Source organism: Ostrea edulis, chromosome 5 (assembly GCF_947568905.1).
Source record: "Ostrea edulis chromosome 5, xbOstEdul1.1, whole genome shotgun sequence".
Classification (NCBI taxonomy): domain Eukaryota; kingdom Metazoa; phylum Mollusca; class Bivalvia; order Ostreida; family Ostreidae; genus Ostrea; species Ostrea edulis.
In genome coordinates, this window is record NC_079168.1 from 91,499,740 (window position 1) to 91,526,247 (window position 26,508).

Consider the following 26,508-nt stretch of genomic DNA (forward strand, 5'->3'; position numbering starts at 1 on the left):
TTGTCTGACACTTATTCAGGGTACTTTCTGCATGCTGCACGATTTCCATAGATCTGGGAATATGCGATTTTTTTTTGTAGTAAATGAACGCGACTGACGTACTTCATCTATCTAAATGCAGCGAAATTTCGGAGAGTTATGTTTGAATTCTTAATTTCACTACCGTTTCCAAATAATGGTAGTGTACGATTACAACACATTGAACAATTGTTCAATATTTTTACTTTATTTCTATAACGTCGGCTAGAGAGAGAGAGAGAGAGAGATTAAAATTACTAAGGACACAAACATGAAAACCAAACTGTATATTACGTTTTTTGTGTTTTGTTCTTTATTTGAATATATATATATATATATATATATATATATATATGCATGTTGATACCATCCCTATCATTATACTATCATTAACATTAGAATGGAATATATTATCTATATATTTTATCAATGAAATCGAAATACCAATAACATTAATGGGTTTCATTTTCTTAATCAAAATGATGATCAGATGTTTTCATATATCACTCTTCTGGCTCCTCGTCAGATGAATCCACTGATTCTGGTATAACAAACTAAAAAAAGATACTGCTGCGGCCCTAATATGCTTCCGTAGATTGCAGCATCTGAAGCCAGTTCGATGTGGGGTATCCTTGCATCTGTGAATGATGACGGTATATTTCATTATTCTATCTACTGGTCAGCGTCTTCAGGGGAATATCGGACGATTGGAAATATTTTAGGTGTTGCGAAATCTACCGCGTATGATTGCGTTCATCAAGTTTGCGAGGCCATTATGGAACATCAGCTTGAAGAATTATCTGTGTTTTCCAGAAGGAGAAACGTTGAAGGAAGTCGTCAAGGGCTATGAGGAAAACTGGGGATTCCCAAACTGTGGTTGGGGCGATTGATGGTACGCATATTCTTATCATAGCTCCTAAGTATTCCCATGGATACTACTGTCACTGATCCAGAAAAACAGATGTTTCTATAGATATATGAGGAATTGGTACAGGAAAAATCATCAGTTGTATCATTCTACCTTAAACCGTTAACTGTATAAGGAGTTTCGATAGCAAGCATTCAATGAGGAATTCAATCTTTTTAGTCCGATCCACCGGAACTAAATAGAATTCTAAAGTATAATTGCACATCTATTTGTGCAATAAATTGTCAATCCTATACCAAAAATAGTATTTGCTACCTCCTGAAATGTAAGAGGAGTTCGAATGACAGGAAAATGTGACAAAACGAACCGACATAAGGACGTACAAGGAGAACATTGATATACGGAACTTTCTATAAATAGGAAGCCTCGTTTATTTTACAAATGCTGCCTCCACGAAGATGAAATTTTGCACGATATTTCCATAATTTACACATCATGGAGGATTTACGTTATTCTCCAAAATTGCCAATGATGGAAATCAATGTTTTTTAACCTTTACAATAACGCGATGATGTGTTTAATGATGACGGTCTGGCAGATCGAGAACATGATAATGTGCCCTATTAACTTAATTTGATATCAGCTTTCCTATTTTAAGTTTTTATATTATATAGTCGCTGAGATATATCGATATTATAAGGGGGAGGGGGGGTCAGCATACACGTCTTACAGTTGATGATACAAATATTGAAGAGCTGACCATTATAACTGCTGAAATACCGTCGTTTACTGTCAGTAATGCTATACCGGAAGCAGATTCCCAAACCCACCACCCCCTCCCCTCAAACCCCTCCCGCTCCCCTCCAAACCCACCATTGAAATAAGGTACAAACATCATGATACGAAATCTACGTCTGACAAAGACGTACTAGTTATCACATTTCTAAACTCCCATCTTTAGGTGCATAGACGCTACTAGCTTTCATGCATATAGAGTTAAAATTAGATATTCTAAAAGTTAGCTAAAAGTTATAATTTGACATGAGCAATTTCAATTTGACGTGATAAACGAAATTCAGAAGTCTGACTGAGAAATATGACATACCATACATAACTGAGCAAAAAAAATTAATAAATTACAGACAGTAATGAATGGTAATTCAAACAAATTATCGTCCGGGGAAAGAGGTGCGCTAATCCTCCAGTAACCACCTTTTATTAAGTGATGTGGCAAGTTCTTTCTAGTTACTGATAAAACATTTCAGAAGAGCAAACATGGTTTTTCTCTATATTCTGATTATCTTATGCTCGGGCTCCATACCATGTGGTGCTCGGTCCTTAGAAAATGGTACAAATGGCGAGGAGTCGCTGTGGGGGAATTTAAGACTTCCGAAATCAGTTATTCCTCTCGTATACGACATCTTTCTACACCCGAATCTCACAGCAGCGGAATACTCAGGCAGAGTGAAAATCAAATGTCAAGTTCGTAATGCCACTAATTTTATCGTCCTACATTCCAAAGACTTGGTCATTTCTGGAGTGAAGCTGACAACTTTGCCTTCCAATGAATTACACAAACTACGGAGACAGACAACGGTTGTACACTATGATCAACTGTACTTTGAAGTTGAAAATGATATTCCGTCGGATACAGAAATTTTGATCACAATTGATTTTTATGGACGTCTTTTGAATGGCGATGGAAATGGATTCTATATAACTGAATATTTCAACAATAAACATGAAACAGGGTACATTGTATTTGTTTAACAAAAACATTGTCTTCATTTTGTTAATGTCAAATGATATTCATTATGTACTAAATACGTTTCAGAATGATGGCATCTACCCAGTTCGAACCAATTTCTGCCCGACGAGCATTTCCCTGCTTCGACGAGCCGGATATGAAGGCCAATTTTTCGATGTCGATAGTTCGGGACAAAGACTACTTATCGCTCTTCAACATGCCACTTGTACATTCCATGCCATTCGGAGAAAATCTAATGCTAGACACATTCCAACAAAGCGTCAAAATGAGCACATACTTGGTGGCTTTTGCGATTTGTGACTTCGCATCCCTGTCAAACCAGACCAAAACCGGCATGAATGTGAGTAGGTGTTAACTCTAATAGTGTAATATATCGAATGTTCGTACTTTATATTTTCATATTGTATCTTTAATGAAAGATTTCTTGACATACATCCAGAGAGAGAGAGAGAGAGAGAGAGAGAGAGAGAGAGAGAGAGAGAGAGAGAGAGAGAGAGAAGGGGAGGGATAATTTTCCCAGGCAAACGAAAGGACGAGGAGTATTAAGGGCTATTGCCCAATGTCAAAAAAAAAAAAAAAAAAAAGAGAGAGAGAGAGATGCTTCTGATGTGAACATCGCATACAATCGTTGAGAGTGAATATTATGCACTTATCCCAAAATGGCATTTGAAATCTTTGACCCGGTTCTTAGTGTCTTACCCGATTCTTAGTTCCTTACCCGGTTATTAATGTCTTACCCGTTCTTAGTACCTTACCCGGTTCTTAGTGCCTTACTCGATTATTAATGTCTTACCCGTTCTTAGTGACTTACCCGGTTCTTAGTGTCTTACCCGGTTCTTAATGTCTTACCCGGTTCTTAGTGTATTACCCGTTCTTAGTGTCTTACTCGTTCTTAGTGTCCTACCCGGTTCTTAGTGCCTTACCCGGTTTTTAATGTCTTACTCGGTTCTTAGTTCCTTAACCCGGTTCTTAGTGTCTTACCCGGTTCTTAGTGCCTTACCCGGTTATTAATGTCTTACCCGTTCTTAGTACCTTACCCGGTTCTTAGTGTCTTACCCGGTTCTTAATGTCTTACCCGGTTCTTAGTGTCTTACCCGTTCTTAGTGTCCTACCCGGTTTTTAATGTCTTACCCGGTTCTTAGTGTCTTACCCGGTTCTTAATGTCTTACCCGGTTCTTAATGTCTTACCTGATTCTTAGTGTCTTACCCGTTCTTAGTGTCCTACCCGGTTTTTAATGTCTTACCCGGTTCTTAGTGCCGTACCCGGTTCTTAATGTCTTACCCGTTCTTAGTGTCTTACTCGTTCTTAGTGTCCTACCCGGTTCTTAGTGCCTTACCCGGTTTTTAATGTCTTACTCGGTTCTTAGTTCCTTACCTGGTTCTTAGTGTCTTACCCGGTTCTTAGTGCCTTACCCGGTTCTTAGTGCCTTACCCGGTTATTAATGTCTTACCCGTTCTTAGTGCCTTACCCGGTTCTTAGTGTCTTACCCGGTTCTTAATGTCTTACCCGGTTCTTAATGTCTTACCTGGTTCTTAGTGTCTTACCCGTTCTTAGTGTCCTACCCGGTTTCTAATGTCTTACCCGAGTCTTAGTGCCGTACCCGGTTCTTAGTGTCTTACCCGTTCTTAGTGCCTTACCCGGTTCTTAGTGCCTTACCCGTTCTTAGTGTCTTACTCGTTCTTAGTGTGCTACCCGGTTCTTAGTGCCTTACCCGGTATTTAGTGTCTTACCCGGTTCTTAGTGCCTTACCCGGTTCTTAGTGTCTTACCCGGTTCCTAGTGTCTTATCCGTTCTTAGTGCCTTACCCGGTTCTTAGTGTCTTACTCGTTCTTAGTGTCTTACCCGGTTCTTAATGTCTTACCCGGTTCTTAATGTCTTACCCGGTTCTTAGTATCCGAATATCCGGCGTGTATATGCTGAATGACTAATGCAGGGGAAAAAAGTTTCGATAAAAAAACATGATACTGTCTAAATTGCTTTACATAGGCTCTAACATTTCCAGGGGATCAGCGTGTTTGCCTTACTATCGATTTCGTATTCTTTACCGTATTTATGATATTGATCACTGTTTGTTATTATCAGTTTTTACTTTACATATTATAGTTTTGATAGGTATCTAGTGGTCGCAGCGGAATTTGACGCTTGTGTAAATAAATTGTTCTTGTTGTAGACTAATTTAACTCTCGGTCATCTTTGTATAACGTATGCATTGTGTGAACTTCGCACGTAGTAGTTTGCCAATACAACCTGTCATCGGGTCAAATGCTGTCTACGTGTTTCATACCGATTGTTAGGCCCTTCTCAGTGTGCGAAACCAACTTTAAAGTCCTATAGACTTTCGGTCCATAGTCATTTCATTTCCTATAGACCACAACAAATTCCTATAGACCAAAATTTAACATGCAATATTCATTAATTGTTATTTAAAAAATAAATTTAATTATATTCTTTTTCAATTTCATGCACAAGCTTTTCAATTAGAATTCCGTTTTATTTTTCATTTTGTTCCAGCTCAGTTTCAGTCTGATTCCTCATCTGAGTCACATTTTCTCATAATTTTCTGCGAGTTTAGCCTTGCTGGAACTTGTTGTACTGACCACTTTCCTTTTGATTCCAGGATGTGCACCTTCCACATATTTTAACCGTTCAAAAAAGAACATTCCGAATTTGCACAAAAATGACGAACATTGAGTAAATACCCCCCCCCCCCCCCCCCTGTTGAAATGGAATAATCTCATCCGAATGATTTGTAATTATTACATTGTGGAACATTTTATTACAGCTAAGGGGTGAACAGAAACATCAGCGTAATACATATAAACTGGCCCTGCTTCTCATATATGTTTAATAAGCGGCAGGAAACCAGTTTTTACTCAGAATTCCTATTGACAAGTCGGTCTATAGCTAAAAATTTTGATCGTTATAGACCGATTCGATTTTCTATAGACATTGCCTATCGGTCCATGGTTAATTTCACAGGTGCTTGTGGACAGGACTTCCGGTACCCCCCTTCTTTTATTTTTAAATGTTCAATTCCTTGGATATTTTGGACGTATTTTTGATAAAATATGTAACTTCAGAGGTTATCTATTTCAATGGAATACACAAATCTCGCATAGAAACCGTTTTTAAAAATGTCATATCACCGATCATAATATATGAACAAGGTGTGCAACTCAGCCAGCGACATGTTGGAAAAAATCTACACCTCGCTGAGAAATCCTATTGAAAAAACACCAATAATGCATATACCAACTGAAAAGAACGGTCATTCTAAATCTACTGATGATTCGTGGATTAAATGCATCGCTATTTGGTGCGCAATAATTACTTCACATCGCTCAATTTCATCGTTTTAACCTCGCCACTTCTCATTTCTGACTATAACGAACGGAAGTTGTGATGTTGGAATATTTCTGTCGCAGCCAACTATTTTTAGAACGAGAAAACCCGAGACGAGGTCTTCCGAATACCATTAGCTACACGAAAAGGGAAGAGAATACCGATCATAGTAATCAAGTCCAGCTACATGTAATTTCATTTAACTGGTCAAGTCGGTTGTGGAAAGACTAGCACATCCCTCATAGTGTTGGGTAGGTAATTTATCATGGATATCAGAAAGAACCATGAAAACACAATATATTGACAATGTTCCACATTTCAGTTATAAGGCCAACTATATAGCATTGGCTAACATTCGTTTTTTAAAAAGAAACAAAATAGTTTATCAAGCCCCTTAGATATGATCAGATCCAAATTCGATTAAAAAGTAGGGGGGGGGGACAAATTAATTGATAAAGGAATGTCAAAACTTTATGTTATAACTTAAATATAAGATTAAACAAATATCAACAACCAGCACTTGTGCATGCATCGCACACATATTTTGTGTATAGTTCACATCGTGATAAAAAAAAAACTACCGGCTTCTACCCCTACCCCACTCCCAATATCATTTTAGATAATTATAATCAAACATCGATCTGTTCAGTATGACCTATTCACAGGGGTTCAGGCCCCCACCTTTCTCCAAAGAACATACATGATTCGACTTTTTGGTTGAAACTCTCTACTGCTTATCAGCAATGTCTTGCAAACACAATAAAGTCAACTCATGTAGGTTATTCGGGGGGGGGGGGGGGGGGGGCATTGTGTCAACACCATTATGATCCAAATCATATCGTATAGGGTTAAGACTTTACAATGATAGTATATTTGGATATATCAAAAGTGGTATGGTTCCAATAATGTGTAAGTGTGCATGTCTTTAAAGTCTTTCCACAACCGATTTGAAATATTTTGATCGGTATTCTCTTTCCTTTTCATGTAGCTAATGGTATTCGGAAGACCTCGTCCCGGGTTTTCTCGTTCTAAAAATAGTTGGCTGCGACAGAAATATTCCAGCATTACAACTTCCGTTCGTTATAATCAGAAATGAAAAGTAGCGAGGTTAAAACGATGAAATTGAGCGGTGTGAAGTAGTTATTGCGCACCAAATAGCGATGCATTTAATCCACGAATCATCAGTAGATTTAGAATGACCGTTCTTTTCAGTTGGGATGTGCATTATTGGTGTTATTTCGATAGGATTTCTCAGCGAGGTGTAGATTTTTTCAACATGTCGCTGGCTGAGTTGCACACCTTGTTCATATATTATGATCGGTGATATGACATTTTTAAAAACGGTTTCTATGCGAGATTTGTGTATTCCATTGAAATAGATAACCTCTGAAGTTACATATTTTATCAATAATAGGTCCGAAATACCCAAGGAATTGAACATTTAAAAATAAAAGAAGGGGGGTACCGGAAGTCCTGTCCACAAGCACCTGTGGTTAATTTCGCACACTGCCTTCTTGCTTATCGACTACGGGATTATTCCGTTTACCTGATCAAGACATAAGGCTCACGGCGGGTGTGACCGGTCTACAGGTTTGTTTACTCCTCCTAGGTACCTGAACCCACCTCTGTTGTGTCCAAGTGTTCGTGTTTGCCCAACTCTCTATTTTGTATTGTTAATAAGAGTCATAAGATTGTTCACTTGCTCGGTATCTTTCCCTTTCATAGAAAGAAAACAATGGCGTCGTAAGTTCATCAACTGTAGCTAAAACAATTAAGGATGTATCAGACTAACAGATCCAACAAAGGATAGTTAGATATGTACAGATCCAACAAAGGGTAGTTAGATATGTACAGATCCAACAAAGGGTAGTTAGATATGTACAGATCCAACAAAGGGTAGTTAGATATGTACAGATCCAACAAAGGGTAGTTAGATATGTACAGATCCAACAAAGGGTAGTTAAATATGCACAGATCCAACAAAACGGAACAAGACGGAAAACAGAAAATATTTTATGTGATAATGTTATGAGGAGGTCAGTACTTTGTAAAATCAAAACTTATTATGAACAAGGGAAGCAGAAATTACAGAGAGAACAGGAAGTCATCCTCAGAATCCACCATTTCATACTAATGCATTATTATGTATTTTAAAACAGTGGAATTTGTGGATGAATGTACCAACAGGCGCTTGCTTAATATTTTGCATAATCAGTTTTAATTGAAATATGAAGCAAGCGCCTGTTGGTACAATCCTTTTTCCCAGCTTTGTCACTACTATACGCATTTATAAAATAGAGAGTTGGGCAAACACGGACCTCTGGACACACCAGATGTGGGATCAGGTGCCTTGAGGAGTAAGCATGCCCTATCGACCGGTCACACCCGCCGTGAGCCCTATATCGGGATCAGGTAAACGGAGTTATCCTAGTCAAAATCAGTGTGCCAAGAACGGTCTAACAATCGGTATGAAACACATCAGACAGCATTTGACTCAATGATAGGTTGTATTGGCAAACTAGATTGTTATAACCAGTGGCGGATCCAGACCTTACTGGTGGTATTGAGGCCTGAAGGGCAAGGGAGGGGTTAACCCCTTCCCAATAGGGGGGGGGGGTGCTCCCCGGAAATGTTTTTTAAAAATTGATTCAAAATGGTGCATTTTCGATTGAAATTCTTGTTCCTTCTTCCTTTCATGTATAGTCACCACATTCTTTATAGAATTTTAACAAAAAGAATAAACTTGATTTATTGATTCAAAATAATCCAACAAAGGGTAGTTATATATACACAGATCCAACAAAGGGTAGTTAGATATGTACAGATCCAACAAAGGGTAGTTAGATATACACAGATCCAACAAAGGGTAGTTATATATACACAGATCCAACAAAGGGTAGTTAGATATGTACAGATCCAACAAAGGGTAGTTAGATATACACAGATCCAACAAAGGGTAGTTATATATACACAGATCCAACAAAGGGTAGTTAGATATGTACAGATCCAACAAAGGGTAGTTAGATATACACAGATCCAACAAAGGGTAGTTATATATACACAGATCCAACAAAGGGTAGTTATATATACACAGATCCAACAAAGGGTAGTTAGATATGTACAAATCCAACAAAGGGTAGTTAGATATGTACAAATCCAACAAAGGGTAGTTAGATATGTACAGATCCAACAATTGGTGGGGAAATTTAAATAGAGTGTAATTTATCTCTGAAGTGACAACAGATGAAATGTTTTTTATATATAGTTGCCAAAAATGCTCAGTTATCTCAAATGTAACCGTGGTTTGTAAATTGACCTTTGTGTATATCGAGGGCAACCCATTCTGTATGTTTTGAGGAAATACGTATATGTACATACAATGTGTTTAGAAAACATAAGAGATGTTGCGTTGATGAAATATAAGTAAATATTATAGATACGTCGGATAAGCTGAAAGTAAAACCAGGGGAAACTTTTTGTGATGTACATGCCTGCCATGTCGAATAGTACAATGGGTGTTCTTTACCTAGCATGAGACCATAAAAACCAAGTTGTGGCACACTTTTTTTTTTATTTGGCTCCACCCTTTGAAAACTGTGTTCTGTTGCTGACGCACAAGATATTTTATGTAAGGAAATATTCGAAAAGAAAAGAATAGAGGTATAAAATTCTGGCTGATATTAAGTTTTTAATTGCATCATTAATGACATTCTTGAAATGTGCCATAGGTGACAGTGTATGCCTCTCGAGATAAGATAAAAGAAGCCGACTACGCCCTGAGAGTGGCTAGTAAAGTGTTCGATTACTTCAGCGGTCTGTTTGACGTGCCTTATCCACTGCCCAAACTAGGTATGCTGACATACTAGTATTCACGGAAAACACAAACAATTTCGTAGATTTAGATTAACGATTGAATAACAAATTCATGGGATGGAAACACTGACATCCATTTATATCGTCGTTTTGCTTTCCTTCGTCAAGTGCAAACCATGCTCATTTCAGTCAGATTAAAACTAGATCTTTGATCCGCTCCGATATTATGATGCTGCTAATACAAATTGACATAAGAATAGTAGAGTGGATCAAAGATCTGGTTTTAATTAGATTGTGCTCATCTTATCTCGTAAATGCACGTAATCAGTGAAGACGAATACTGTACAGTTTATTGTGTTTTGATTATACATTTCTGCTGGTTTTCTTACTTTGATGACGTAAATTGTAGATATTATCACGGTCCCCTCTCTTGGATTTGGTGGTATGGAAAACTGGGGCTTAATCACAGGTTTACCCAGTTATGTATTGTACAATCCAGCTAAAGCCTCGTATCGGACGAAATTTCGGATAACCAGTTTGGTGACACACGAACTTGCTCACCAGGTAATGAAAGCATTGAGTTTTCGAGAAGGTCAGGATAGTTAAGAGAAGAGGAAGCAGTGATTTATCCCAATGTACGAGTATGTCTGTCTTTGTGTGTAACTTTAAGCGCATCAATATATAATCACAACGACAGATACCCGGTATCTTTAAAAAACAATTCATATTATATGTTTTATTGGGTACGTTACATAATCGTACCATTTACGACTTATATTTTTTGGAATTTTTTCTTTAAAAGTTTTATCACAATTATGTTTAAATGAAAGCAGTTCTTTCCGCACCCTCTAGACGGGTGCGTTTCAATGTTTCCCTTGTTCATATTGATTGCAAATATTTATCTCAAAGAAACTTGAAGACGTCGAGGAAAGCTTTAGCGTTTCATCATCTATCTATCTATTTATCTATAGTCAGTATGTAATGACGTCTAGATTTGTTTAAATTTAACGTTCCGCTGTTTGTGACGTAATGTCGCTATGTTACTAAATGTGAAAAATTGGCTCAGTGTCCGGCAAATCTGTACGATCCACCAACAAATTAAACGCCTGAAGATTTTTTTTAAAAAAGAAAGCGCCTACGTATTACAACGTGTTGTCATATTTTATTTAATATGTAGATCTATATATATATATTCGAGTTATATATATATATATATATATATATATATATATATATATATATATATATAAAGTCAAGACACAAAACTCGAATTATATATATATATATATATATATATATATATATATATATATATATATATATATATATAAGGAAGCGGATTATAAGAAAGCGTAAACTGACCCAAACCAGGTTATACTCGTATAACTTGCCCCAGAATTAAAGTCATTCCTTATAATTTAATGCAAGAGACAAAGATGCTAACTTTCGTTTATCAAAATGTACATAAACTCGGAAAAATACAAGTCAACCAAGCCGCGCAATGATTTACTTAGCAACAGCGACACGAAGCATCTAACTGCGAAGCCAAAGGTCTTAGTTCTACGGAGCCTAGTCATTTATCAAAATATTGTATCGAAAGTGAAGTTTATCATGATAGAAAATATGTGTAGACTATCCATGTAATGCTTATTTCGCTGCCCTTTAGAGATAGAGATCGACTTTGAAGTCGCTCATCTCCGACAGATTAGAAAATACGGGAAATTGCATTATTTAGGCCAAAATAAATCTTAAAATATCAGAAAATGCAATAATTTACGGCTTTCAACTCTTTGAAAACTTCTACTAAACGAAAACATACCCTTGTAAGCAATGTTGTCGCTAATAGTAAATCGGACACAAGAAAATATGTAAGCAAGTATTTAAACAAATAGCGATCCACATGTCAATGTGTCTGACGTCATGTGATAAAATGTGACGTTGAATTTTTGTTTGCTTTCTTGAAAGACGGATCAAGGAATGAAACAACGCAGCCCCCACCCCTCACCCCCCCCCCTTTCCTCAGTGGGAAATGTATTTCAAAATAAACAGGGTAATGCTTACTTGTCAAATCATTAATTCGAATACAGTATAATATCTTTGTTTTAATCTATTAATAGTATTATTCGACCATACATGCAGAGAAAGATGTTTTACAAAAGTGATTTGCGTACAAGTAGGCCTAGATGCTAATATTGACAACGAGAAAACAACATGTGTATCAAACCGAAGTATCTTATTGTGCACGTTGACTTTCTATTCCATAGAAGGCTGAAAACAGTGCTGCGATGTAAATTTAGAGAGAGAGAAAAAAAAATAGTTCCCATACCAAACCAGGTTATACAAAAATAAATTGCGTTCCTCAATTGGAATTTGACCAATCAGAGACAAGGATACAATAAGAATTAAATTATATCAATCTAATTAAAATTAGATCCTTTGATCCGCTCATCTACTATCCCTTGTGTAACGATAGTAGATGAGCGGATCAAAGGATCTAATTTTAATTAGATTGTAAATTATATATATATATATATATATATATATATATATATATATATATATATAATTTTAAGTTCTCATCAGATTTCCATGCTACTTAAAAGTTTCGAAAAAGAGTTAAATTGCTTTTAAACTGTTTATGTATGCAGTGGTTTGGTAACATTGTTACCATGAAGTGGTGGAATGACATTTGGCTGAACGAGGGATTCGCTACCTTCATGACATTCAAGGGACTTCAGGCAGTGAACGCTATCTGGACTTTGGTGAATGTTGAATTATACATTTCTTAAGAAATCGTACATACTTCAGATAATTTGACAAGACTTTGATATAAAGTGACTAAATACACGTACACACACATGGATAAACTAATTTTTCTGCCATCTATAACCTTCATTGAAGGAAATTGAAAAGAATCAAAATTAAACATTTGTGCAATACTAATATATAATGTGTAAGGATTTTAAAGGAAGGTGCAGTATTTATGCTGATGATTATTATTATCATTTTGTAAGGAAAATGAGTTTACCGCCAGGATAAGGTCTATGGGATGCGAAGATTTCAAAACGCCTCCTTCATTAGTACAACCAATCTCAAATCCAGAAACTGCACTGTTTGGCTGTACTACGTATTCAAAGGTAAAGACAGAGTTTGACAATGTTAACGTAGAAATTTCACGCTAATGTAGTCTTTGCTAATTCTGCTATAAGGGGAAAATTCGTATTACTGATACAATGCACACCATTATTAATATGCTCTGTAAAACCTATAATATACGGTACCAATGTTGATGCACCAGATGCGCATTTCGACAATAATGTCTCTTCAGTGATGCTCAAGCTGAAATTTTGGAAATCCGAAATAACAATAAACTTGTAAGAACTAAAAGAGTGCCAAAGACTGGAGTCAAATTTGTCTAAGGATCAGAGCTATGCATGAGGGGTGCTACGCTTCTACTTACAAAATGCTTAGTGTACATAAATTGCAAACAATCACTCAAGAAAAGGGTTCACGTTTACGGTATATTGCATTTATCTCATTTCATACGAATTAAATTCAAAGTTGACATTTTTTCATAAACATAGTCACTGACATGAAAGTCGTATGTGTAGAGATTTTATTTTTATGGATTTTTTGGGGTTCTAATTAAGGGAGCCTCTCTTCTGCGCATGCTAGAAAGTTTACTTGGCGAAACTGTTTTCGACATTGGAATAAAATCTTATCTGAAGAAAAACCTATTCGGTAGCGTGGTGACTGATGATCTCTGGCAAGCTTTATCGAACGTAAGTAAACAATTTGAGCCGTTCCTAGCAAAAACAGACCCTTATATAACAATGTTTATCAAAAAAAAGTCAGAATGAAAAATGTGACGTCTTTTTTGCATATTTGTAAAGAAAAGGGTCTCTGATTTACTGTGATATTTTAACGACAATCAATAGGCCCTATTCCTCTAATATTTGGAGGGATTATTCTCTATAGTTCACACTTTAGCACTAAAATACGTAAGGACCCGTTTTGCTAGGAACGACTTATTTAATATGTATTAAGATACGTCGTCTATCTGAAAAATATGAGTTTTACTCATTAAGAGCTGATAAATGATGCTTGAATCGATGTCATTCCATGTTGAAGTTTTGATGAAGTGAAACATCGCATCTCGCGTCTTCTATAGTTTATTCACTTTTCTTGCCACTAGTTTTGAACTCAGATGAAGTCTAAATGTGAAATCTTCAGGGAACGGCTGAACAATACCTCTGTTCACGTACTGGTACATACCAACAACTGAATCTGAATTGATGAATGGGATCATTATCAGCTCTCCTAGCATTGGATTATAAATATAAGAAATGTTTCTTAAGATGTACCATTAAACATTGGTTACACTTGAAAAGCTTATGTTTTCATCTCCAGTCATCAAAAGATAGATTAGATGTAAAGTCTGTCATGGAGACATGGGTCAGTGAAGCAGGTTACCCTGTCGTCACGGTCACCCGACAAGATGCAAAAGTCCACATTTCACAGCAAAGATTTTCCTTCTTCAACAACCAAGACTTCCAATCAGGAATCAAGTATTTGAGAAAACAATCGATATTCATATCATTAGTATATATTTTTATTCGAACGAAAACATTACAAGTCAGCATTATGCATTATGAAGGGACATTCAAACATTAAGTATTGAGATAAGGAGTCATAACTAACATCATTTCAGTACCTTCAACTTCCTCTTTAAAAGGACAAATGCAACGTTTCTCAATTATATTTAGTTATAAAACTGTAATGTCATCTCATGTGTAACAGAAGGTTGTAGGCCTATATATAAACATTGCTACGTTACTATACAGCAAATAAGAGAGAAACCGGAGATCAAACCACTATAGTTAACCAGGTCGATGTACGAAGGATAGTAATATTGCTTAAATATACAACAACTATTCATATCGAGGAGATACAGAAAAATAGATTGAGAGGGAAAAAAATGTGAGAAACACCGCGTATGTTGTATGATCAAGCCACTTTTCTAATCATTTGTCCGCCTTCTGTCGTCGTAACATTTTATATCTTCTACGGAACAACTTTGCCAATTTCAATCAACATAAGGGGGTCCAATCTTTTCTTAGAAATATAGTATGTAGCTTGTATTAAAAAAAATCTTTAAAATTCTTCCCAATAACAATAGTCAAATTCATATGAAAACCTCTATGTGTGGTGTATGGACATTACATCTTGTCCACACATATATCTCCAAGGCCAGGATGGAGTACTATAGAATCAGAATGTATAGGAGGAAATCAGAATAGACATTGTGATGCATCAAATTAAGGGCGGTACCACAAATTCTCAATGGAAATAATGGCAAAATCACCTCTTTTAAAAATACAACAAAGGCAAATGCATCACACTGAATGAAAGCATCATTTTGAAGATTCAAGTTTATTTCAAAAGTTGACTCCCGGGACAAAGGTAGAGGCACAATAGGGGTTTGAAATTTTACACATTGGTATAAAGGGGGAGGGGTAAAATCCTCTTCTCAAGAACAAAATTACAATTCATCATTTTGATATTCAATCTTCTTCATGTAGTGTAAGATTGTTAAAACCATGTTCCCCGAGGCATGGACAAGATGATATTTTACATAGGATTAGAACAAATACAGTTAAAAAGAAATCCCCCCCTTTAAAAATTACTTTGGTTCATGTGTCCTCATGTAGTATAAATTTGATGTTTTTGGATTTGTACTCTTGGTATCCCAAATTCACGAGTCTTTGTCTGTGTATGAGAAAGGTGACTCGGGTGAGTAGTGTGGCATGTGGGTGAATATTGTGGCATGTGGGTGAGTAGTGTGGCATGTGGGTGAGTAGTGTGGCATGTGGGTGAATAGTGTGGCATGTGAACCTCTTTTTGACAGATGGAACATCCCCTTTGTCTATGGCGTCTTGGGTTGTGATGGAAAGATGACGTACAACACCGCTTGGCTGAAGGACAGGCCAGGTACTGGAAATAACTAAGTAAATTCATCTTAAGAAGAAAATATCGTTCTCTTGAATAATTTTGCATAAATCATACACATAGTGAAAGGTGAAGATAACGAACAGTGATCAATCTCATAACTCCCATAAGCAATACAAAATAGATTGTTGGGCAAACACAGACCCCTGGACACACCAGAGGTGGGGTCAGGTGCCTAGTGTGATGAAGAGATTGAACGATTTCAGAAATAATACCTCCTTAATAAATCGGACAAGGTAATACAGTAATAAGACATTGCGAAATGGAAGTAATTCACGATGTTTCGGAATTCTCTCTTGCTGTCATATAGATATTTAAAACTACTTCGATACGCGGGAACATGTTCTGAGTATGATAAATGTGTAAACCAATACGGGATATTGACAAATACGTTGATGTTACAGATGGTTTCAACAATCTCATTCAAAGTCAGCATTTCGCAAATTTTGTTGTAGTTATCATGATCTTATATGCAAATAAACCTGTCATTAGGTCGAATGTTTTTGACGTGTTTCGCATTTTCAGGCCGTTCAATTCTTTAGATGCTAATTTTGTTTACGAATTACTCTGTTTACCTGATCAAGATAGAGGGTGTGACTAGCAAACAGGAGTGTGCTTACTCGTCCAAGGCACCTGATCCTACATATAGTGTTTTCAGCGGTCCGATTTTGCCCTATTCTCGATTTTGTACTCTTTGTAGGATTTGAAATGTTGGTTGCTATTCGTTATCTTCACTTTTTCATTCTAATCAGATGTATTACTGTTTTGATAATCTTTACACAGAAACTATTACCATAAGATCCGATGACAAACTAGTAAAAGGGAACTATGGAGAGAGTGGGTATTATAGAGTGAACTATGATACTGAAACATGGAAAGCTATAACAGAACAGCTCATCAGCAATCATCAGGTAAGTATGACGGAACAGATCATCAGCAATCATCAGGTAAGTATGACGGAACAGCTCATCAGCAATCATCAGGTAAGTATGACGGAACAGCTCATCAGCAATCATCAGGTAAGTATGACGGAACAGCTCATCAGCAATCATCAGGTAAGTATGACGGAACAGCTCATCAGCAATCCCCAGGTAAATATAACAACAGCTCATCAGCAATCATCAGGTAAATATAAACAGAATAGCTCATCAGCAATTCCCAGGTAAATATAACAACAGCTCATCAGCAATCATCAGGTAAAAATAACAGAACAGCTGATCAGCAATCATCAGGTAAGTATAACAACAGCTCATCAGCAATCATCAGGTAAATATAAACAGAACAGCTGATTAGCAATCATCAGGTAAATATAAACAGAACAGCTCATCGGCAATCATCAGGTAAATATGACACAGAACAGCTCATCAGCAATCATCAGGTAAATATGACACAGAAAAGCTCATCAGCAATCATCAGGCAAATATGACAACAGCTGATCAGCAATCATCAGGTAAATATGACACAGACTCATAGAATGTGCCAAAATCAAATTAAACGTTTTCACTTCCGTTAGCATCCATGAATACATATACAGTCAAACTTTATTTTACAAAGTCGCCATTTTGAAACACACATATTGACCTCTTAAAAGAGGTGACCTTTGAATAAAGGTTCATGGATTTGCATGATATTGATCATGTGCAGTTATTCACATCAGCTGTAAAATGAGACAAAATATGTTATTATTTCCATACGTATATTCTTTATTGAAAGAAATGTAACATTTGTATAATAAATCCATTACCACCATCTGTTTTAGTAACTTTGTAACTATTGTACTTAAAATATAGCACATTGTGATCTGCATCTCAGACTTGCATTTAATGTAGTCCTCTGTTTTTAAGTCATTGATACCTACGTCACATTTGGTTAAATTTTCCACATGTCCATGCACACCTGTCCATGCACACCTGCATACTTCCTCTTACACACTCACAGAACTCCTCACGACTCCACATCGACTCCTTTGTCTCATCACTCTTACTTTCCTCCTTTCTCCTCATCCAGGTCCTTTATTGGTTCAAAAGCTGGTTTGTCCCTGTCTATTTAACCTCTGCTTTTCTTTCTAGTAGATTTGTCGTGTCTTTCCAATGTTAAACGTAACGGCAAGGGCACTAAGCTCCGAATCTATCCATTTAATCGCTTCACGCCGTTCATTAAGTGTAAGAACTGTTTTCGCTGCGTCTAGGAACATACGGTTCAATTACAAATGTGCTTTAACCTAGCCGTATATGAACTCTTAATCATATGTAATTAGATCGCTTTACCTACACCTCGCTTGGTACATCTGTACACTTCTTTGCGTATCAAGCATTTGAAATCCCCTTTCATTTGGAAATCCCATCATGAAAACCCCGGATGGTAATGGTGATCAACCAAAATGGCCGCTAAATGCAAAACAAAATTACGTTGGTGACCGTTAACCATGTTAGAAATTACATCTATATTTATTTACGGTTTTTCATCGTGAGGATAAATATGATTGCATGCGATAAGTGATTGCTTAATTGAGGTGATCGCTACAACAAGTGTGACTCTCTTTATCTATATCTCTATTTGTAGGAGTATTTTGTCCCACTTAATTCGAAGTAGCACTAAATTCACCTCCTACACAAAAGAGCTTTCAACTCGAGAACTGCGTATCACATGATATTGTATCCGAACATATACCGTAACGTTATCTATCAAACATAAATCCAAAACATTAATTATCAATAAAATGTCTTTTAAAATGAATTTGGGTGTCATCAATTCAATGTATATTACTTAATTGTAATTTATTCAGATCTTCTCACAAGGAGACAGAGCTCATTTACTGAATGATGCCTTTGCCTTTGCAGGGTTTGTACTTTTCTGTTATTGCGTGTGTTAATGCTATGGTTAATTGCATAGTAACGCCACTTCACTTCGTAATATTCAACACAATCTTACAGCTCTGGACTTGTAAACATGACTCTGCCTTTGGAATTGACAAAATACTTGGAGAATGAAGATGCTTATCTCCCTTGGTACTCCGTTGCTCTCTGTGGGAAATTTCTGCACAATAAACGAAATACAACAGAGTTTTATCTGCTCAAGGTATAGATATGATAAGTGGTCCTGGAACGTATAGATATGATAAGTGGTCCTGGAACGTATTTGATATTTGTAAAGCTATTAAAAATTGTAAAATTTGCTTTAGTTTCACCAAGATTTTTTTTTTATTATAGATACAGCTTTGCAATATAACAACGAAAAAGCATGGGGAGATGACTAGTTGTGGCAAGAATGAAGATTTCTCCACTGCGTAAGAAAGACATTTAATATAACAGTATTGTTAAGGAGGTAATATCGTCATCAATCAGACGAATTAGATGATATGCACCATATATGCATTTACTTTCTTCTCGGTGTCGAGATACGTCCGAATTGCATGTATTTCCATTTGGAGAACTCTCGTACATAATAAGGTACGAAACAATTTGTTTACATACGGGAGTGGGACAAATTTTCAGCCTTGCATAAGCGAATCTGCTTAGTAAGTTTCTCGTACACAGTTTCATCACCAAAAGAGGGCGTTGCATCGAAGCGGGAATTTTCCCTAATCGGAGCTACGTGCCAGCACTCGTGACGTAGAACTGACCCTCATCCATATTTATACTCATTGCGTATTTGTCATTTAAATACCATAAAGGATTCCCCAGTACTACGGAGAAGCCTAATACATTTTATGTGTCAATACATTATACATGTTGTGGAAACATAATTTTTGAAATCGTGAAAATTATATTGTCTTCTCTTTTTGTGAATATCAGATACAATGTATACGATTACATGTTACGAGTGTATCAAATATTTAATATTCTATACTACTACAGTCCAGAAGCTCTTATACTCGTATGTTTTATTTTCTACAACCAACAATTGGCAACTGTACATGACTCTGGCCACAAAAGAAAATATGGGTAGTTTAATACGCATTGATAAAGTTCAACGTTATCCGAAGTACATACACCAGTAAAAATTGATTCAACATAGCAATTTGCAACTGGAATACATATAAACTCAAACTGTTCAACGGTTATTTACCTTGTTTGGCCTTAAAGTTTTTCTTCCAAAGCTTTGCAAAGTTCACAACGGTTTTTTGTAAAAGGCACAACTTTCATTCAGAAAAACATACGAGTTCTTGTTAGGAGCCTTGACTATTAAAACACAGGTATTGCATGTGGTATTCGACGTATTTGTTGAGAGTCCTATTCACAAACTAAACAGTGTCCAGGTTGGAAGCTTATTTCAAACTCGGCACATGGTAATAAATAGAGATTTGACATGAAACATTTATAAAATCTAGATGCGTGTTTCAATTAAGAAAAAAAATCTAGATGACTAACGTAATATGAACCAAAAAAATATATTCGTGAGGAAGTCGAACCCGGTCGTTTTAAAAATCTTTATATAAAAGATTCGACGACCTTATCCACTACACCACGCAGTAGACCATAAATCTCTAAGGAAAATTAACGTACAGGTGAAGTTGAAAATAATACCAGTGAAGTTTCGATTTTTTTAAATTTACAAAACAATGCCCTCGTGAAACAAAATTTCAAAGCGACAGTTTTTTTTTTTTTTTTTAGAGAAAAACTCGAAGAACATGTTCATGCTAAATCTATTTTGTTTCACGGAGGCAGTTTTTCTAAAATTCGGGGATACCCCTCCATTTTGACGCTAAAAATCATATAAATCGCTTATTGCTTGATTTAAACTCGAAATATTTTGGCTAATTTTGTCAATACACGTCTTTAAAACTTATTTTCAAAAATTCTTGAATCAAGACATACGTTCCAGTTGGTTTTATCATATATTTGAATAACTTAATTTTTTTGATCTTTCAAACAACACCTTCAGGGAAATTAACATGAGACGTGCAACACCTTCTTTAACTGATACATAAACTAAGTAAATAGTAAGTATCGGAGAGTAATTAAATACACGGAATTCTTATCATATCACGTTATTTCGTTGCTCCTACGTATCATACCCATTACTTGTAAATATGGCATTGTTTTTATGTTTCCACTTTAGTTAAATATTCATTTCGATATTATTTTGTATTTCCTACATTTACATACTTAAAGAGAAGCCGCTTTTAAGACATTTCATAGTCTTCCTCACTGACTGTAGGTCCACGCTGTCCCACTTCGGCATTAAAAGTTCCATTTAATGGACCTCCTACACAGAAGAGCTCTATCTCGAAGCATGTGGGCCATGTAGCAATCATCGTCGGAAACCCACGGTTGATTACGCTTCGTTTCTCTCTCCATCACCCGTGGGTCCATTCATTCCTACTAGCTCGTTCTCATGAATAGATATTTAAAGATATCGTCCAATCAAAGTAATCGTTATAGTAACGAAACTCTTCTGTTTTTAAAGGTAGCATTTACTTAACTTTGCTATCACAACAATTGCATACCGAAATTGGGCTGAATGCGTCTTCTTCATTGGACAAATTCGCTCAGGGTGTACTGTGGGCGCCCAATCAAATTGCCTCATTAATTATTCACGGTATACAATTGTTCAAGGTCTATGAAAAGGAAACTTGTTATCTTGAATCAACCTTGACACAAAAACAAGAACCACGACCCTCACGTTTTTGTGGGTCAAACGAATGTATATATTTGATAGTTGTCGCATACAAAATATCACAGCTCAACGCATCCAATTACTACAAGAAAAATTAAAAATAATGAAATAATTTCCTATTGTTTGATAAATGGTAATTGTTTTTATATCATATTTCCACCCAAACAAAAAACTTTCAATGAAAAAAAACCCACCTTATTGTTATGACAAATCAAATTTGATAATGATTTTCTATTCAATGAAGTCGCCTTTGTGAACAACTGGATCAGATTAGACGGCGCTTCTGTCCTACGAAAGCTTCCAAGAAATCCAAAAGATATCTTCATCAGCGGGCGAGGAACAAAGAGAAGTATATCTGATTTTACGCTTACCGAGGGTTTGTCAGTGATAAATCTACGCCGTTTCATTGTCTTTTATTTCTTGATAAAAGCACTGACCTCTCCCCTGATCATAAGACCTGAATATTCGTCTAGGATGTTTGTATTATAGTGAGTATACAAACAATGGAATATAATCTTTGGGTGATTTGTATAATCGGTGAATTTATTCCTTAAAGAAAAATAGATCTTGACTAAAACTTCGCCATGAAATCGTGAAGAGTTTATACAGTTGAAGGGAAAATTTCAGATAAAAAATTGGTTTTCTTTATCGTTAAACTTGCGGATAATTAATACCACTTTCACAAAGATGATTGTTAATCCAGAGATTAGTAGGAATGGACGTTAAGTTTATACACACTAAAATGGAGGGATGTTCCTCCAACACCGTGTCTTCAAAAACGCTATGAAATGATCGTAGTGAATCAGTGAAAAATTGTATAAGAGTATGTTTAGCCTCCTCGTGACGTTTGTTGCCAATCCTCTTTCTCACTTTGAGAGGGCCCCCTACAAGTATGAAGAGAAAGAATAGGGAATATAAGGAACGGGTTTTGTTTTTTTTTTCAAATGTAGATTGATTTGTGTTGAGGATCTAAATAAGATTTGAATAAGATTAGTTGCTTGTGGTTAAATGTCTTTCTATCTTGTAGAATTGAGCAGGAAGTGCTCACCAACTTGATTGATGATGGTCTGGGATATGTAAATGAAAGAGAATGGCCATTCTAATTGCATCGATTCCTTGTCAATGATCCAAAATGTTGTGTAATCCAAATACGGAAAGGGACATACATGGTCGCTAAATGTTTTTGCAAACATATAAATATTTTTTCTGTAGATCTCGTCTTTATCTTTTAATTGTTTATTGACATTTATTTACCAATGTCTTGTCGGTAATGAACCTGGGTTGTTTCAGTGCATTTATTTCTCGATAAAAGCACGGGAATGTTATTGTAATTAAAAGATTTATATAGCACCCTATCAACATTAGTTCTCTAAAGCACTTTGCAATTGTGAAAGAAAAGATAATATAAAATCGATGTGCACATACATGTGAATAAAATACTCATAGTGTCAGAATTAAAATGCATAACTATTATTATTAATTTACATGTATAGCGCCTAATGTAATGATATGAAGCAGAATTTATTTAAAAACTTGTACGCGAGAAGAAATCTCTTGCTGTGACCTACATTTCGACATTTAGATATATCGACGACGTTTTGTCTATTAACAATGATAACTTTTATTCATATGTCGATTCGATATATCCCTGTGAGCTCGAAATAAAAGACACCACAGAGTCGTCCACTTCTGCTTCATACTTAGATATTTTATTGAAAGTAGACATTAACGGCAAACTGACAACTCAACTGTATGATAAACGGGATGATTTCAGCTTCTCCATCGTCAACTTCCCATATTTATGTAGCAATATTCCATTATCACCTGCATATGGTGTTTATATCGCTCAACTGATTCGACATGCTAGAGCTTGTTCTGCGTATACTCAGTTTTTAAATCAAGGCAAGCTACTGACAAACAAGTTGATGGTACAGGGGTTTCAACAGTCTCGATTGAAGTCAGCATTTCGCAAATTCTATGGTCGTTATAATGATCTAGTTCGTCAATACAACCTATCATTGGGTCAAATGTTGTCTGGCATGTTTTATACCTATTGTTAGGCCGTTCTTGGCACACTGATTTTGACTATGGATAACTCCGTTTACTTGATCAGGATATAGGGCTCACGACGGGTGTGAACGGTCGACAGGGGATGCTTACTCCTCCTAGGCACCTGATCTCAACTCTGGTGTGTCCAGGGGTCCGTGTTTGCCCAACTAGCTATTTTGTATTGCTTATAGGAGTTATGAGATTGATCACTGTTCGTTATCTTCACATTTCATGATTACCCTAAAACATATGAAACAATTTAAAACAACCCTTAGGAATAATCAAATACATAGAAAGGACATAATGTCACTTTGACATAAAAACCTACATTGTATATATCAATATAAAGAATTAGATTCTAAAATTAAAGAAGAGCATATATGACACATTAGGCAGTTTGTACGTATATTCCCTCAATAATGTCCACAGAGACCATTTTGTTTCAAAATATGTGTACATTGCTCGTTACCCTATGAAGGAATTGTATGATAAACGGGATGATTTCAGCTTCTCCATCGTCAATTTCCCATATTTATGTAGCAATATTCCATCATCACCCGCAGAGAGTGTTCATGTCTCTCAACTGATTCAATACGCGAGTGCATGTTCTGTATGTAATCAAATTTAAATCGAGGTAGGTAACTGACAAATAAGTTAATATTATAAGGATTTCAACAGCCTTGCTAAATGACTGCATTTCGTATATTCTATGGTTTGCAAATGCAACCTATCATTAGGTTGAATGCTGTCTGATGTGTCTCATACCAATTGTTGAATACTGATTTTGACTAAGATTTTAGCCCGCTTACCTAAATAAGATATAAGGCTCACAGCAGGGGTGACTGGTCAACAAGGGGTAGCCGTTCCTCATTGTCACCTGATACAACTGCTGGTGTTTTCGGGGGTCCGTGATTGCCCTACTCTCAATTTTGTATTCTTTATGGTATATATGAAATTGGTCACTGTTTGTTAGACTGGGGTATACGATGTATAATAGATATCAGTACTTACATAGTGATATGTGGAATCTGAATAGGATCATTACTACTGTGCTATTCTACTATCAACTTAAAGCTTGATGAAGCGTTGACGATGAACCATAGTGCGAATGTACACTGACGATGAAGCGATGACACAATGAAAATGACACGAAGGTACGATGACATTGTTCCCATACCATTGTTTCATCTTCCTTTCGTCACCTTACTGTCGGATCATTGACATCACGCCGTCGACCTACGCAATGTGCATGTATGTGTTGATTGAAGGATATTGCAGTAGTGAATGCGACCCTATCTAGCATCCACATCACCTTTCTAGTTCCCAGGGTCCATCTTTACTATACAGTAAATAAAGATACTGAATAAACATCGAAGCCACCTAACTTGGGAAATGGAATTTATAGTACATCACTACCATCGTAATATATACCTGTTAAAATATGGCGATAGTACCATTTCTAGTTTCCGAATTCCAAGTGAGGTATATCGCCAATTGCCAATAAATACGGAATAAACGTCCGGTGTAACATGAAATAGTGACCCCGTTGAAAAAACGACCTTAGGGGTCATTTCTTAACATTAAAAGTTGACCCCGATCAAAATTTAACGTTAAATTTTTATCAAAATCGGTCGTTGAAACGTGATCAACGTTAAATTTTGATCAGTAATGGTGTCATTTTTTAACGGCTATTTAAATGTTACATACATAATGTAAATGTATAAAATAGATTATCAGAGAGAGAGAGAGAGAGAGAGAGAGAGAGAGAGAGAGAGAGAGGATAATTTTCCCAGGCAAACGAAAGGACGAGGGGTATTAAGGGCTATTGCCCAATGTCAAAAAAAATCTATTTTACTGTTATACTGATCAGCGATAAGTGTCACCAAATTCAGCCATCATTAGATTAATTTTGATACGTTCTTTGAATTTTGGGGCAAAATAATGAAAAAAACAACAAAAATCACAGATTTCTGGAAACATTTGGTTTCTTTAATATTATACCTTAAATAAGAAAAATAATGATATGATTTACACAACATTGGCTGAAAGTAACGAAAGTATCCGATGATGCAAGAGTAACGTATTCTTTAATGCTTATGATATGAAATTGAAAATGAATGAAACAGGAAACTATTTGCCAAAATTGTAAATTTCATGATCCCAGGGTAGAGCTTTTAGTGCCAGGGTGGGGCTAACATGGTCATAGTGATCAAATGTCTTTATCATTTGAAGGACTTCTTTAATTTTGCTGATAGTAGATAAAAGCTAAATGCATAAAATCAATTATATATACATATATGAAAACAGAAAGGAATGTACAAAGATTTTGCCTTTTTAACACCAGAGTTCTGACTCTAGGACAGATCCTAAAGAGTCATACAGTGTTAAATATATGTAACATACTAGTGTATCATATTTTGCATCACCGGATACTTTCTTTATTTCCAACCAATGAAAATTGTTCTTACTTTAATAGAACGCTATTGCGTCATTTTACCCATAATGCAATTATCGCAAAAATTATCGAAAATAGCAACGTTTTACACGCCATACATAGGAATTATTGAATTTGAGAAACACTTCGTTTATTTGGAGTCTATATATTAATTTTGTTTAAGTACAACGATGCAGATTAAAAAACGTTCTTTTCTCAAATTTTGGAATCTGTAACCATGTCAAGTTAGCAAACAGGACCCATGGCAACAAAAAATGATTTAAACTACTTCTAGTCATCTGATGTAAAATCGTAAAGTTGTATAAAACTTATAATAAGATAACAGGGACCATAGTATTTAAGGGTTTTTTTGGGGGGTGGGGGTATGGGGGGTGCATATTTGGGGCATTCTTTTTATGTTGAAATATGGCCGTCTACTACATGTACCTGACTGAGATATGGATTGCAAAGAAACATTGTGTGTATTTGGGGTCATTTTTCAGTGTTGAAATATGACCCCACCACTTGTCCGAGATGTGGACTGTACAGAAAACATTTTGTACATTGAGGGTCATTTTTCAATGTCG

At 36.1% G+C, this 26,508-nt stretch overlaps 1 protein-coding gene across 1 annotated transcript; it reads left to right on the forward strand.

Annotated features, from left to right (window-relative positions):
- Positions 1-2,048: 2,048 nt before the first annotated feature.
- Positions 2,049-22,649, forward strand: LOC125650972 (endoplasmic reticulum aminopeptidase 2-like). The gene is made up of 15 exons (XM_048879555.2): positions 2,049-2,637; positions 2,721-2,994; positions 9,726-9,846; positions 10,220-10,374; positions 12,459-12,572; positions 12,825-12,947; positions 13,461-13,592; positions 14,221-14,378; positions 15,719-15,801; positions 16,603-16,730; positions 18,605-18,660; positions 18,753-18,897; positions 19,029-19,105; positions 21,683-21,787; positions 22,466-22,649. The coding sequence occupies exons 1-15, from the start codon at positions 2,162-2,164 to the stop codon at positions 22,539-22,541; spliced, it is 2,223 nt and encodes a 740-aa protein (XP_048735512.2). The 5' UTR covers positions 2,049-2,161; the 3' UTR covers positions 22,542-22,649.
- The last annotated feature ends 3,859 nt before the right edge of the window (positions 22,650-26,508 follow it).